The sequence below is a fragment of the Camelus dromedarius genome, chromosome 5 (genome assembly GCF_036321535.1).
Source record: "Camelus dromedarius isolate mCamDro1 chromosome 5, mCamDro1.pat, whole genome shotgun sequence".
In the NCBI taxonomy this organism is placed as follows: Eukaryota; Metazoa; Chordata; class Mammalia; order Artiodactyla; family Camelidae; genus Camelus; species Camelus dromedarius.
In genome coordinates, this window is record NC_087440.1 from 29,753,204 (window position 1) to 29,768,923 (window position 15,720).

At 47.0% G+C, this 15,720-nt stretch overlaps 1 protein-coding gene across 5 annotated transcripts in view; it reads right to left on the reverse strand.

Moving 5' to 3' along the window:
* TEP1 (telomerase associated protein 1) overlaps positions 1-15,720 on the reverse strand; it is a 68,751-nt gene that overhangs the window by 27,567 nt on the left and 25,464 nt on the right. The window contains exons 34-55 of one of the 5 annotated variants that reach the window (XM_064485775.1): positions 15,205-15,445; positions 14,884-15,007; positions 13,928-14,052; positions 13,714-13,813; positions 13,348-13,503; positions 12,991-13,203; positions 12,593-12,746; positions 12,281-12,487; positions 11,496-11,656; positions 11,132-11,245; positions 10,068-10,175; positions 9,557-9,689; positions 9,397-9,473; positions 9,161-9,293; positions 8,887-9,023; positions 8,609-8,733; positions 7,429-7,572; positions 7,182-7,278; positions 6,186-6,291; positions 5,901-6,085; positions 5,669-5,763; positions 4,785-5,446 (exon numbers count right to left, since the gene is read on the reverse strand). In XM_064485775.1, the coding sequence (XP_064341845.1) occupies positions 5,722-5,763; positions 5,901-6,085; positions 6,186-6,291; positions 7,182-7,278; positions 7,429-7,572; positions 8,609-8,733; positions 8,887-9,023; positions 9,161-9,293; positions 9,397-9,473; positions 9,557-9,689; positions 10,068-10,175; positions 11,132-11,245; positions 11,496-11,656; positions 12,281-12,487; positions 12,593-12,746; positions 12,991-13,203; positions 13,348-13,503; positions 13,714-13,813; positions 13,928-14,052; positions 14,884-15,007; positions 15,205-15,445 (2,882 nt within the window). In that variant the 3' untranslated portion in view covers positions 4,785-5,446; positions 5,669-5,721. Of the gene's footprint in view, positions 1-4,784; positions 5,447-5,668; positions 5,774-5,900; positions 6,086-6,185; positions 6,292-7,181; positions 7,279-7,428; positions 7,573-8,608; positions 8,734-8,885; positions 9,024-9,160; positions 9,294-9,396; positions 9,491-9,556; positions 9,690-10,067; positions 10,176-11,131; positions 11,246-11,495; positions 11,657-12,280; positions 12,488-12,592; positions 12,747-12,990; positions 13,204-13,347; positions 13,504-13,713; positions 13,814-13,927; positions 14,053-14,883; positions 15,008-15,204; positions 15,446-15,720 lie in introns of those variants that run through there. The other 4 variants (XM_010990229.3, XM_031453380.2, XM_064485776.1 and 1 more) reach the window with 4 other exon arrangements.

Sequence of the window (15,720 nt, forward strand, 5' to 3'; positions counted from 1 at the left end):
AAAGCGATCTTGAATAGCCAAAACAATCTTGAAAAAGAAAAAGTTGGAGTGCTCACACTTTCTCATTCCAAAACTTAACTGCAAAGCTGTAATGATCAAGATAGTGTGGTACTGGCATAAAGATGACATACAGATCAATAAAATTGAGAGTCCTGAAATAAACACATGTATCTATGGTCAACTGATTTCAACAAGGATGCCAGGACTATTAAAAGGGGGAAAGGATAGTTTTCTCAATAAATGATGCCAAGACAACTTGGATATCCATGCGCAAAGTAATCAACTTGGAAGACTACCTCACAATATATGCAAAAATTAAAGTGTGTCAAAGACGTAAATGTAAGAGCTAAAACTATAAAACTCTTAGAAAACAGAGGTGGAAATCTTTGTGACCTTTGGCCCAGCAATAGTTTCTGAGATGTGACACCAACAGCACAATCAACCAAAGAAAATAATGAATTACTCTTCATCAAAATTCAAAACTTTTGTTCATCAAAGGACACTATCAAGAAAGTAAAAAGAGGCAGCTGCTCCCCTGAGCCTGCCCACTCTCTCCTTGAGAGTGTGCTGTCTTTCCCTTAATAAATCCTCACTTTACTTTCTTAAAAAAAAAAAAGACAACTTACAGAATGAGAGAAAATACATGCAAGTCATAATCTGATGAAGATCTAGTATCCAAAATAAACAAGGAACTCTTAAAATTCAATAATAAAGACAAATAACCCAGTTAAAAACCAAATAGACATTTCTCAAAAAATATAAATGCCCAATAATAAGCACATGAAAAGATGCTCAACATCATTAAATATTAAGGAAAAAAAACACAATGAGATACCACTTGACAAATACTAGCAGGGCTACAAAAAAAGATGAACAAGTGGTGGTGAAGATGTGGACAAATTAGAAGCCTCACATGTTACTGGTAAGAACGTAAAATGGTGCAGATTCTTTGGAGAACAGTTTGGCAGTTCCTCAATTAGTTAAACGTAGAGGTACAATGTGACCTACCAATTCCACTCCTAGGTATATAACGAAGAGAACTGAAAAGAAATGTTTACACAAAAACTTGTACATGAATGTTGACAGCAACATTATTTATAATTTACAAAAAGTAGGAAGAAAAAGTAGAGACAACCAGAATGTCCATCAACTGATGAATGGATAAACAATGGAATATTGTATTATTTATTGTTATATAGTATTATTATTTATTATTATATTATGTATTATTTTAAAATGGAATAAAGTATTGGTACATGCTACAAATGGATGAACCTTGAAAACATGCTAAGTGAAAGAAGCCACAAATATTGTATAATTCCATTTATAGGAAATGTCTTGAAAAGGCAAATCTATAAAGACAAAAAGTAAATTAGCGATTGCCAGTGGCTAGAGGAAAGGGTGAGTGGAGTGTGATTGCTAATGGGTGCAATGTTTTCCTTTGGGGATGATGAAGACGTTCTGGAATTAGTGGTGATGGCTGCAGTGTTAGAATATACTAAAAACCACTGGACCACTAAAAACTACAGGGTGAAAATGAATTGTATCTTCATTTAAAATGCTTTACTGAATTTCTGTGATATATATTTTTCCTATATAAATAGTGGCCAAAAAAAGGTGCATTGAAATATACATACTATGACGTTTGAGTATTTAAAATGCAACAGGCTCCCAAAGAGTAAAATAGACATTCATGAGTCCATACTGATATGCGTTGATTCAAAAAATAAATGCAGAAGAAGGGATAAATATTCCTTTCACAAGAATTTCAATTAATATAGAAGGGTTGAAAGAAATAGAAAATCATCATTAGAAAATCACAGTAATAATTGCTCAGGCAGAACTGATGGATGAATACTAAAACAATGAAACAGTGTATTTGCATAGTCTAAAAAAACTTAACCTCGAAATGTATTGATGATTGTGGTGATTGCCACAAATTCTTTGATACCTCTCCCTCTTGGAGGTGTAATCCCCTTCCCCTTGAATGTGGACTAGACTTAGTGACTTGCTTCTAACAAACAATACGGAAAAGGTACAGTTAAGAAAAACCCGGCAGACATCACCTTAACCTTAAAGGTGATCAATGTTAACATCACTAGTAGTAAGTCATGGTGACCTCACTGCCTTTGACGTGATGTAACAAGAAGGGCACATCACCTCTTGTATTCTTCCCTTAAATCCGTAATTTCAGTCTATTTATGAGGAAACAGCAGAGAAAGCCAAACTGAGGGACATTCTACAAAACACCTGACCAGTGCTCTTCAAAAATGTCAAGATTATGGAAAGACTGAGAAGGCATCACAGTTGCAAGATTAGGCTAAGGAGCCATGATGACTACATTCAGCGTGGTATTCTTGCATTGGGCCCTGAAACAAAATACAGGTATTAGTGGAAAAACTGGGAGTATCCGAATCACGTGTGCAGTTAATAATGCCGTACCAATGTTAAGTTCTCAGCTCTGTAAGATGTTATCATTAGAGGAAGCTGGGTGGAGAAGGGTACATGGGAATATTCTCTGTAGATCTAAAATGTTTTTTTTTTTTTTTAAGAAAGGATTAAGAGGCAGTCTACTGCAAAAGCATCAACACAGGTTCTTTGGGGGTATAACTGTGCATCTGGTTCCTGGTTCTTCTTGCAGATACACAGTAGGATGATACTTCCCTCCCCTTTGACATTAGGTAGAGCCATGTGACTTGCTTTGTTCACAGATGTAAGATGAGTGGAAGTGATGTGTTTTATTTCCAGGTAGAAGATCTAGAACCAACAGGTGGGGTTTTTTTTTAATTCTAACAGCTCCCCATATATGTATTTCTTAAACTGAAGAACTGAGTCCATATTTCATCTGACTGAATAAATGTATGCTAATAACCAAGACTTTTTTTAACATTTTACTTTTTTCTATTTTTATCCCTTTATTATTGTATTATTTAATTATTCTATTTTGGAAAGTGGGGGGGTTAATTAGGTTTATTTATTTTTAGAGGAGGCAGTGGGGATTGAACCCAGGACCTCATGCATGCTAAGCATGTGCTCTACCACTTGAGCTATACCCTCCACCCCCAAGACAGTTTTGAGAAAGAGTAACAGGTGACACTTGCACTAGTGGGTAAGTAAAAGCACAGTCTAGCTAGCACTTCCTGAACATTCCCCATGGAAGTGTCTGCAACTGTTCTAAGGGTTTTACTCATTTTAACTCATTTAATCCTCACAATATCCCCACAAAATAGGAACTATAATGCTTGTTTTACAGATGGGGAAAGGGAGGCAGTCCTGTTATGTAAGTCCATGATTTCAAGCTACTTTTTAAACCCAGTCTTTCTAGAGTAGTGCTTCTCAGAACTTCTGAGATGAAGGACCAGTTGTTTGTTTCCTTGTTTTAATTTCTGACCTGTCATTGAACAATACTTTTGTAAAATATAATAAAAATGAAGTACTAGGAAAATAAACCATTAACAATGTTTGGACTGGCACTAGTCCACAAACCAAACTGTGAGCAGATCTGCTCTAGATTAAAAAACCAGATTGTGCCAGATAGATGTGTAAAAACAGATGTTAAAAATTAAAAATTTGGCTTATGAAAATGTGCTTTTGTAAATAGATGAGTAAGAGAAGAAAAGACTGTTCTAATGTCCGCTGACCCTGCAGTCCAGTGGCTATATTGTGGAACTCGTCCAGGCCCTGGGAGACACTGAGATTCTGTTTAATGATAAGAACTCAGAAAACATTTCATGGAAAACCCAAAGTGATTTTCTCTTCAACTCCCTTGGGTACATATTTACTGTTACCTAGAATCTGTTCCTATCTTCACTCACAGCAATTATCCTATGACCTCGCTGTGTATCTCCAAGATAAGAAAGACAGAACTGACCCTTCAAGTGGACCTGACCAACAAGGCTGCAGCTGGGTGCTTTTGTAGAATTTTTAGAGCACAGAAGACAGACATCGAGGGCTTCCTCCTGTCCTCAGCCCATGCTTTCAGGGGAACAAAAGGCAAAAGTTTGAAACCAGGGACTTTCGGGATGACGCTATGCCAAGATTCTCTGAAGCAATTCTGGATAGTATTATGAATCATAAATTTCAAATTACCTTAACTTGAACTTCTAGTCACAAGGTACACGTGGAGGAGGTAGTCTAGAAGGTATATTTAGAGCCCTTGCATGAGGCACATGAGAAAAGATAGACGCACGAACTATGATAAAGACTTATCAGCTGATGTCATTCCTACGTCTTTATCCTCTGGCTGAGAGAGAACACAAGGCATTGGTAGAAATCAGGTGAAGACCTTTGGGTGATTTCTCGATGTAAAATCGGAATCAGGGCAAAGTAAGAACAAAACTAAGTACCCTCTCAGCTCCCTGAATCCTGAAAACTCATTTCTAGACCAGAGTGCAATGGTATTTCTCTGAGAGAACCCTACTAACCCAGGATAAAAATCCTGTAATAGCTCTGGCTTATCATATACAAGTCCTTGAACTCCTGGATACAAAAGACTCTTAGCCTTTCCTTAACCTGTAGAAAGGGCCTCAGGGAACTTCCTCTCCCATAAAATAGAACTATAGGAAAATAAGGTTCCAGAACTTTGAAAGGATCACAGTCCATGGTTAGTCCACGTGTGGGCACTGTTTCACCTTTCAACCCATTTTAATCTTTGTGAACATCAATTTGAGAGGCATACCCCTTTATGATCTCTTCCCAGAATGCAAATTATCATACTGATTCATGCTTGCAAGTCAAGCGGCCACCGCTGCTCTGTCAGAGGCTGGGAAAGCCAGAAGACTCACCGTGCTTTCAGAGCCCTGGCTCCTCACTCCCATCCAGGCAGGTAGCTCCGGGCAGATGGGGCTGTTTCTGTGAGAGGAACCTAGCATCGTCCTAGTTCTAACCCGGTTCTTTCCAGCCCTGACCAGCGGCACAGCTGAGCCACCGTTCCTTCTCTTCCTCTTTCTTGAACAGGTGAGAGGTCTTCGAATCTCTATTCAAACTAAGTGCTGGTCAACATCACTTTCATTCCTCCCCCTGGTAGGAATGTTATCTTAGGGTCCTGGGGCCAGCAAATGACACCAGAATCCAAAGAATATCTATTAAAGATCTGGTTCACTTTCTTGCAGTTCTAGGAAAGATTAACGTTACATCAGAAAGAAACATCAGAACATCCATAGTCTTCCTTCTTGGTCCAAATCCACAGGAGAACACAGGCAGGACTGCACTTGAGGTTTTCTGACATTTTATTTTATATAATCAGAGAAAGAAAGTAGCCACTGGCGTCTTCTGGCTTTGCATCTCTAGCACAAGTGGTCTCTTTGCCCTGAGTAGTACGTCTTCATTCCCAGGACAGAAAGTATACGTTGCCCTGTGTGTCTCCCACCACGAGCTGCAGGGCAGAGTTAGGACCCAGCCAAGGCTCCACGCAGCTCACTGCACCTTCGCATCGGAACAGGCCCAGCTACAACGGGAACAAAAACGGGAGGTGAGGGCTCCAAACCTGGCGCCTACTTACTAACTTGTTTTTCTCTTTGCACTAACAACTTTTGTTTAGAAACAGGTGTTAGTTGCACACTACTGCAAGAAGGATAGAAGAAAACAGAATTTTGATCTTTTGCCCTTTTTTATCCCAAGTTTGCTCTATGACATCCCTTCAGCCCTCCTTACACACACACACACTTACCAGCTGCATACTGGGTCTCTCCCACAGTTTAACATCTCTGTCCTTTGAAGCTGTCACCAGCAACTCAGGCAGCACGTGGAGGGCTGTGACAGGGCCTGTGTGAATCTCAGAGAGGAAAAGGATGAGGTATGGTGAGTTCTCAGTGGGCCTCCTCAGTCCAGGAAGCACGGAAGTCTGCTGGGCCGGACCTAGAGCCTCCTCCCCAGTATTGTGCCCTTTCCCTCAAGCTCACCTTTCTGCGCTGCCGCGTATTTAGGGCTGGGACTGTTGGCCAGATGTCAGTAGGTATAGATGGATCTGTCTCTGGAGTTTCTACTTTTTTCTGCCAGATATTATCTGTGGTCCATTCTCCTTCAGCAGTGCATCTGGCTAGGTTCCACAGCATCCCATCAGAGCTGGCACACAAAAATGAGGACTCTGCCATTTCAAGGGCAGAGTTAGGTTTCAGGCTTCGAAGTATCCACTCTCCTCCCCCAGGCAATCTCCAGATTCCTCAGGCCCTCCCATCCACACTCACCAGATTCAGGTCTGGCCTGAGTTACCGATATGAGGGTCTTACTAGGATTCTCTAAATTCAGATTAAATTCCATGCACTCTTCAAACTTTCCTGATTCCTTTCGCCTCTGTGAAAGGATAGATCATTTTGTTTCGCCTATTCATAGCAATTACTGCTGCCCAGACAAAGCAACTCTTTTCTGCTCTGGGCTGGTCAGGAGTTTTTTAAGCGGTAAACTAGCTACAGGAAAGTACACAAACCTTAAATGGACATCTTGATAAAATCTGACACATGTATACATCCATGCAATCACTGCCCAGATCAAGATGCAGGTCATCTCCATCACCCTGGAGAGCTGCCTTCATAACCTTTCCCAGTTAACATCAGCGTACCACCACCCCTAGAGCTAACAATATTCTGACTTCTGTCACCAGAAATTAGTTTTGCTTGTTCTTGAACTTCATTTAAGTGAAATCATGTAATATATACTCTTTTATGTCTGGCTTCTTTCATCCATCATAATGCCTATGAGATATGTCTGTACTGTTCCAAATACTGCTAGTACAGTGGCAAGACAAGAGAGACATGAAAAAAATGCAATTAAGAAAATTATGTTTATGGTTTCCCATGATTCTTTTTTGTTAATTAATTAATTAATTAATTTAACTTTTTTATGGTGGGGGAGGTAATTTAGGTTTATTTATTATATATTTTTTTAAACAGAGGTACTGGGGATTGAACCCAGGACCTTGTGCATGCTAGGCATGCACTCCACCACTGAGCTACACCCTCCCCACTCCCATGATTCTTTTAAACAGTAGAATCCTTTTCTGTATCAATGACATCTTACAAGGAAACCCATTATAGCATGCTCTGAACCAGAGCTGCTCCAGCTGAAGGAAGAGAAGATTGGGAGCCTTTCCCTTCCTTCCTCTTATCCTCCATCATGGCCCCACGGCTTTAAAATAGTGATCCTGAACAAATATTTGTTTTAACACACACCCAAACAGAACTTACTGAGAGAGAAAAAACTCTAAGGTGCATTGACTGCAGGACAAACACACCATAGTCCTGGTGGATGGACAGCATCATAGGATGGTCTGAATAGCCACTCCTGGTTTACAAGAAAGAAAGCGACTGAACCCAGGAACCCTTCTCTGCAAGACCCCAGTGTTTGTTCTAATTTAGAACCAACCTCGGGTTAACCACTAACCCACTTTTCCTCTTTCTCCAACCCGAGAGGAAACAGCATTTTGGATCTTACCAGATTACAGAGGGAGCATCCCCCAGCTTCATGTGCAGTAATTGCAAATCCGCTTTGGCCAAGATGAGGGAGTGGCCATCAGGGGCCAGGCTGACACCTGTCAGGAACCCTAGGTCCTCCTGCAGAACTTGGTTCAGGTAAAGACTGTAGCTCAAAAAAGGTACATGGACAGAGACAGATCCTACTTTAGCTCGCCTCTCTCAGGCACCTCAATTCCCCATGAATTCCTCAGGAGTAAAGTATAAAACAAAATGCATCACTTTCGCTGCGAATTCTGTTCCTTTGCCTGCTTTTCTTACATTAGCATTTATCATACCATCACCTCACTTGCACAAAGTAGGAATCTCTCACATTCTTGTCCCTTCCTCCTGACCTCCTACTGATCGATGAGCACTGTGGATTCTATTTGCAGCACATGCCTGAATCTCTACCCCTCTTCTCACCCCCACCGCCCAGGTCAGAACCCACATTGTGTCCTCCCCAGGCTATAGCAACAGTTGTACCTTTAGGATCCCTCTACTACTATCCACCCTAATTTGGCCACTGGAGTTCTCTCTCTAAAATTCAGATAATTATTCTGCTCGAAATTCTTAACCCTGTGCCCTCTACAGCCTGGCCCCAGTTTTATCTTTTCAATCTAATTCCCCACCTCCCACCCCCAACTCCCACCAAGAACCCAAAGGCTTGGCTAGACTCAGAATATACCATGCACTCTCATGCCTCCATGCCTTTTGTTAATGCTGCCTTCTCTGCCCTTACTGGTCCAAAAAACTCCTACTCATCCTTTAAGTACAACCTCAAATAGCAACTCTTTCATAAATAGTAAGTTTCTTAAATTCTGCAGCCCCAGGAATTTTATATTTATATCTTTATTACAGCAGTAATCACTCTGCATATTGTTGGCAGTTTACTTATATGCACATTTCTCTACTGTGAGCTTCCTCAATTAAAAATTAATTCCAATCTGGTTCATACTGCCTGGCCCAGAGCTTAGCATAAAAGTAGGCACTTGATAATTATTAAATAAATTGACAGGACCAGGAGCAGAAAACAATTTCGCAGGGGACTTTATCCTGCTTACTAACTAACATCCTGTTGACCTAGTTCAGAAGTAGAGAAGGGTAATCTGAGCAAAATTGCAGGTGTAATTATATCCATTAACCCAGCCGCCTCATTTCACCTGAAATGTCTGGGAGTTGAATCCATCCGGAGTACCACTCGCCACTCGCTGACTTGGTTATAAGCACTGACAACAATCAAGGTGTGTGCTGAGGACCAGAGCAGAGCACTGATGGGGCCTGGAGCCTAGTGAATACAAGTCTATTTCAGTATTTCTGAGGACTTAGGATGAACCTTCTTTCCCCTCCATCTATGCAGCCTCTAACCCCACACAGATCATCAGACACACAGCCCGGGCAGAATTCACATCAACAAAGGACTGGGGTTGACCCAACCTACCTGTGCGGTGGCCACAGCCTTAGCTTCCTGCCACAAGGTTAGTTCCCCGGCCTGATTCCCAGACACTGCTATGGAACCATCTGGGGCCCAGGCCACAGAAGTGACGGCTGCAGGACTCCTGGGTATATATGTGTCATCTGGAGAAGAAAGGAAGTGACTGATCATGAGCTGGACCACCGCTGGGATACAGGAGGATATCAGGCGACACCTGGTCATCTTGGTCCTGCTAACACACCCCCCTCTCACACCCTGCCTCTCTCTCCGCCTCACTTGCCTGCTTCTTCGGGGACCTGCCAGAGCCGTATGGAGCCCTCCTCTGAGGCGGTCAGCAGGAGGCCTGAGGTCTCGGAAACAGCAGCCGCACTGACTGGGCCACTGTGTCCCAGGAGGGTGTGTGTCTGAAACACCTAGGAGGGAAGGATGGAAGTGGGACGGGGGGAGCTGACAGGTCAGACGGTCCCAACTACATCCTCTCCACTTCCCCCTACCCCGTCCTCTTGGGGAACTCACCAAGAGTGGATGCCACAACCGTGTGGCCCCATCCAATCCAACAGTCACCACCAGAAGCTCCGACTCCGGCTGGCCGACTGACGAGACGCAGAGACTGAGTCAGAAGAAGGGGTGACGGGAAGACGCAGTGGGGAAGGGAAGGCGGCTGACACGTCATTACCTGTCCGGGGCTCCAGGGAAGCCGCACAGTGGCTGATGGGTCCAGAGTGAGCAGGGATGCTGGTCATCTCCACACCCTGATGGTCCCACACTTTCAAGGTCCCATCCCGGCCGACAGATACCACATGCCCCTCCTGCCCCAGAGCATAGGATCAGAGAAGAGTCACACTGAGCTGGACATGGGAATCATGACTCCCCCCACAGAGGTGTGGGCTGAGCATTCAGGGCTTAGAAGATGTCAAAGAATGAGGACAACCCTGGGATAGTCGGGCTGGGAGTTAGGACCGCAACCCTGCCACAGGGTCGTGGTACTGACATGCTGTGTTTTTACGCTCTCCCTCCCCTCCCACCAACTCTCAGTCTCAATACCCTAAATCTGCTCTAATCCAGATGCAAGCATCGCACTGTTTATACTTCTTTCACTTTGGGGATTAGATACCCAGTGCATCGAGTCTCCCAACCCCCCTTAGCCTTCCCAGAGACCCCCGGTGAGCTCCCCATTGCCTTCTCACCACGGCCACCACGGCGCTCACGGCACTCTGATGACCCAGGAACTGACCAAGCTGCTGTCTGGACTCTGGGTCCCATAGCCCCACAGAGCCATCACTGGAGCAGGAGACCTTCAGAATCAGAGGGTAGAGGAGTCGAATTACCAGCATCCCTCTAGCACTTCTGTATACAGGGTGGAGGGCAGTAAGACTTGTGATTAAGAGCAAGGGCCGTGCTGGGTTCAAATCCTAGTGCCACCATTCATTACTTTGTGACCTAGGGCAAGTTCATCTCTCTGGACCTCAGGTTTCTCTTCTATTCGACCAGGATAATGACAGTGTACCTTCTGATGGGGGCTGACGCATCTATGTAAAGCACTTAGCACACAGCCTGGTACACGGTGAGCATTGAATAAAGAGCAGCTATTGTCCTTGTTACTAACGTAGTGTCAGTCAAGAAACAAAGATGAAAAGTCTGCAACACCATGGAAAGATCTGGCTGCCGAGAAGTTGGGGCAGGGCAGACTATGACTAGTCTATTCAAAACTGATACTCTTATTTCTTTTTGAGAACAACAGAGACCCTGCATCGGAAACTAGGCTTCCCCATCCCTGAGGGCATAATTTGAGATTCATTTTTGCTTTACGAGCAAAGAAATCACAGCAGTTCCCTTTACCTGCAGGGACAGGGCATCCTAAGCTCTTGCAGAGACAGTTCTGTGTTCTTGTTGAGAGCATAGGCTTTCTTATGAGAAAGTCTACAGGCTCAGCTTCTTCCCTTACATGACCTTGGAAATGGTCTTTAATCTATCTGAGCTCAACATCCATGTCTATGAAATAGAGATAACAGCTCTTTACAGGGTGTTGTAAAGACTAAATGAGGCAATACATGTTAAGAGCTTAGCCCAGTGTCTGGCATATACTAAGTGGTAAAAAAAAACGTTAGCTATTATATTGGGTGCTGGAAAATTATATTAATACCATATAATACTACATTATAAATGAGGGTTAGGAATAGGATGGGGTGGGGAGTGTTATCTTCCCCAGGAACCCTGCTGAGCTTTGTGCCACCCCCGCCCCTTCACTCACCAGGAGGTTGTCTTTGGTCCAGGCACAGCCAGTGACCCAGTCTCGGTGACAGGCAGAGAAGGAGCAAATCAGAACAGGGGCTTTGGGTGTCCTCACATCCCAGCAGAGCAGACTCTGGTGGGTCCCAAGAGAGGGAGCCGTCAGGACCGCAGGATGGAGGTAGAACACCAGGGCCATTTTAGGTGAGACGTTTCAAGAAAAGAGGGAGTATCAAGGAAGGAGGGTGGACAGATCCAGCACAGGAGGTCTGACAAAGCAAAAGTCGGAGGAAGCAGCAGGAAACGAGCTGCTCTGGAATACTGGACCAGAGCATTCGGGGGAGCAGGGGGACGGGGCACAAGGGCTGCATCCTTTCGCGGCTCACCCGATCCCTGCCCCCAGTAGCCAGGCTGCATCCATCAGTGCTGAAGCTACAGCAGCTCACGGGGCCCTCGTGTCCCCGGAGCTCAGTGCCACAGGGAAAGTCTTCTGCCTTTTGTGGCAGTGTCAGCAACTGCCGGGGCCACAGCCGCACAGCGAAATCCTCTGCATTGGAAAAAGGGGGAGAGGAAGATGTCCTGAAAGAGGAAGTGAGACCAGCCTGGGAGGTCAAAGACAAAGGCGATCATGGAGGCTGAGGATGATGTCTGAGGGCACAGCTCCAAGGGAGGGACGCTGTGAGTCACAGGCTGTGGGACGCCCTGGACAAGAGTCAGTCATCCTGTGAGGACGCAGGACAGGAATGCCAGGCACTCCCAGCTCTGGCTCTGTAGCTGTCTCTTTCTAACTCCCCACTGCACCCCACTCCCTTCCTCTTCTAAAGTGCCTCCTATCTAGGGAAGACGAAGGCCAGTCTACATTTTCACCTCAACATCTCTCTCTCTCTCCTCCTAAGGGAAACCCATCCTTCGACACAGCAAAATCTCCCACTGGGCAGAAACTCAAAGGGTCACAAGGATTACAAAGAGGTCCCAGAATCAGGGTTAAAGAATAAGAAGAAACAGTTTCAAGTGACTGCAAGATAAATGCTTTTAAAAGCACTTTAAAATTGTAAAATAAAGTTATATAGGTGCGTATTTTCATGTACACACATACATATAAATTGAAGACAGATGTTAGCTTATTTAAAATAAACAGTGACTCACAACCCTGCCTGCTGGCCAGCTGTACCTGAGGCAGCAGCCAAGAGTTCCTGGGAGGTGGCCAGTCCCAGGACGGGCTTCCGGTGTCTGGACAAAAGCCAGAGGGCCTGAAGGGAGTGTCCCTTGAGCATCCAGCCTTGCAGGGTCCCATCTTCTGCACCACTCACCAACACCTTAGGGCTGAGCCAGGCCAGTGCAGACACTGCCACGTCTAGTGCTTGAGCCCCCTGGGAATCTAGAGAATGAGAGACAAGAGTGTAAGATGCTTGGGAAGAGGACTGGGGTGGGCATGGAGGCTTTTTCCAAAGCTCAAACACTCCAGCCCTTCTCCCTCTGGTACCTGAAGGAATTCCGTAGACTCGAATGCCATCTGCTCGGTACCCAACGGCCACACGATCACCGTCTGGGCTGAGAGCCACGGAGAGGGCAGGAGAGAGAGCGGGAGAACCTAGGCACCCACGGGGCCGACCCAGAGACCCGGACCACACCTGAACCTGAGGGCAAAGAAAGGGGCTTAAAGACAGCCTGCCCTACCCCTCCCCCGTTAAAGTCCTCCTTCCATAGACTTGTCTCTCATCTCCCAAGAGCTGTTGTGCACACACCCACACCCTTCTCCCTGTAGCTCGCACCAGCCAAGCTCCCCCAGTCTCCCCAACAAAGGCCCCGTCCTCACCCAAATATCCCCACACCTTTGCCACCCCCTCCTCATTGCCCACCACCAGCCCTCGGTCACCTGACCTTGCCATCCTCTCCGGCCGTCAGTAACTGGCAGCCCGCACGCAGGAAAAGGGCAGCAGCCACAAAGCCGTGGTGGGCAGGGAAGGCAGCCAGCCGTGCCCCTTCTTGCCAGGCCCACAGCTCCACCATCCCGTCTAGCCGGCCCACAGCCACAACCCGCCCAGGCACATGGAAGGCCAAGGTACGGACAGAGACTCCCGGGGCTCCCAGTTCCTGCGTGGGGAGGTAGAAAGTGGAATGTCAGGGCCTGCTCTCCACCCAAACCCAGAGTGACACAGGATGCAGGTGTCTGTCACTCCCCACCTTCTACTCCCACCCTCCTGTGCTCCCTCCTCCAGGGCTACTGGCACCTCTCACCTTGGTGACTTTGAGCCCGTCCACCTGAAAGAAGCTGAAGCTGCCAGCCCAGCTTCCAATGGCTACAATCTGCCCCTCTGGGTGGAAAGCAATGCAGTTCAGGGGCTTGGGACAGGTGTGCTGGGAGGCCAGCTGCCCATGGACTGTGTCCCACAGCTGGAGGAGCGAGAAAGGGAGGAGGAATCAGAGTCTGAATACAGATGCCTGAGTGTCTCCATCCCAGAGCTTCAGGGGCCACCTGGTCCAGTCCCCTGCCCTCAGCAGGTAAGCAGTCAGAGCCTCTGCCCCACTGAGAGAGCAACGTCACAGGGCTGACTCCGCGTGGGGCCACTTCCACCAGCATGGCCCCCGGCCCCCGGCTATTACCTTCAGGCATCCCCCCAGGCACACGGTGGCCAGCAGCCGGCGGTCTGGGCTCAGGCAGCAGCCAGTGACCTGGTACTGGTGAGCCTTGGTCTGGAGCACCCTACCCCAGGGAGACAGCGTCAGAGCCACAGGCTCCCTCCCCTCTGCCCTCCCCTGGGCTTCCAACAAGGAGACACAGGGCAGGGTGGGGAGAGAAGTGGGGAGTGGCACTTACCGGCAACCATGCTGCAGGTCCCAGAGCTCCAGGATCCCATCAAAGGCAGTAAGAAAGAGGGTATCATCCGAGAGGAACGAACAAGAGGAGACCCCATCACAGCCACTCACCACAGACCTCTCCTCCTGTGACAGCGAGCAGGAAAAGCACACTCAGGGTGCTCCCCTGACCACCCCGTGTCCAGTCACTCCGTGCCCCAACCAGGAAGGAGGCAATGGCAAGAAGGGCTGCTAGGCCCTTGTCTCGTCACATTCCCTGCCTGCATCTCAGAAAGTGGCCCTCTGGGCCCACCTGTTACAAGTGCAAAGCTTTGGGCCCCCTTCAGACCTAGGCCCAGCTCAGGTTCAAGTGGGACCTCATGATACAAGTGAGGTCACATCTTCTCCCCAACTTCAAACCCCATATGTATCCCTAAGTCACAGATTTTGATGGGTCTGTGGAAGGAATGACACTATACACATGCATATATATGGGGGGGGTGATACAGGTGGACTAGGAGAGAACGGCTGTGACAGTGGGCCCACCTCCCCAGCCTAACCTCTACCACCCTCCCTTAAGCCCCCTCTGCTGTGATCATCCCCAGCAGTTTACAGGAAACCTTCCCCAATGTCTTTGCTCAGGCTCCTCACTCAGCCCGGAATGCCTGCCCATCTCCAACCTACGTCCTCCAGTAAGTGCTCACTCAGCTCTCATCTATGTCACATGGCTGTGTTTTGGTTCCTTTTTCACCCTGTATGCCTTAACTTTCAACAAAACTGAGGCTTGGTGGGCAGAGACAATGTCCTAAGCTCTGTGTTCCTTGCTCTGCTTAGTACAGTGCCTTGAGTGGAAGGGAGACAGCAAATATTTGCAGTGGGAAGGATTTTTTGACCAAGCCCTTGAGATCTGATGTGAAGGAAGTAAAGCTGTGAATCCAGCAGGTGCTATGGGTGGGCTGGGCTTGTCTAGGGCCCTACCTGCCAGGTTCTCAGGTCCAACAGGTAAACCGTCCCATTGGCAGTGCCCACAGCTGCTCTTTGCCCGTTGGGGGAGAAGGCCACAGCCGTGGGGGCTGAGGAAAGTGCCAGGGACAGGCTGGAGCTAGGGGAAAAACAGCAAGAAAGGGAGGAAAGGAGGAATGAAGGGGAAGGAAGCGGACAGGAACTCGTTTCTGCATTTCTGAGCCTGAGTCCCCCTCTTCTCGGTGATTCCAGTCTGTTCTTTTTTTCTCCAGTTTGAGAGAGGGCTGCAGCGTGCTCTTTGGTAGGCTTGCCAGCATCTGGGGTCAAGGGCTTTACCTTTGCTGGCGCCCCAGGGTCTGGGGTTTGTTAAGCCAATGTAGCGTGTGCTGGAGGTGCCATCGCTGGGAGAGCTGGCGGGCCTGGCAGCAAAGTGGCGAGTCCAGAGGCTGGTTGGCGGCCTGCTGGTGCAGGAGCAGTGGGTGCTGGCTGAGGACTGGAGCCTGCTGCCTCAGGAAGGTGTGAAATACAGCAACATCAGCCTCAGGAAGCTTCTGCTCCTCTTCGGGGACTGAGGAAGCTATAGAAGAGAGGTACCATGTCACTGGGAGCAAGTGGGACCCCCATTAACCCCAGCACCAAGTCAACCATATGATGGGTCTAAAATGGTAAGTCTCAAGGTCTGGCCCTCTGGTCCCACATCAGGAACATCCTTTAAAAGTACAAAGCTTTGGGCCTCCCTCCAGACCTAGGGAACCAGAATCTGGGGACCGTGGGATTAGCAATTTAAACAAGTTTCCCAAGTAATTTTATACCCACTAAATAAAACGCGTGAACCGCTGGTTCAAGAGACCC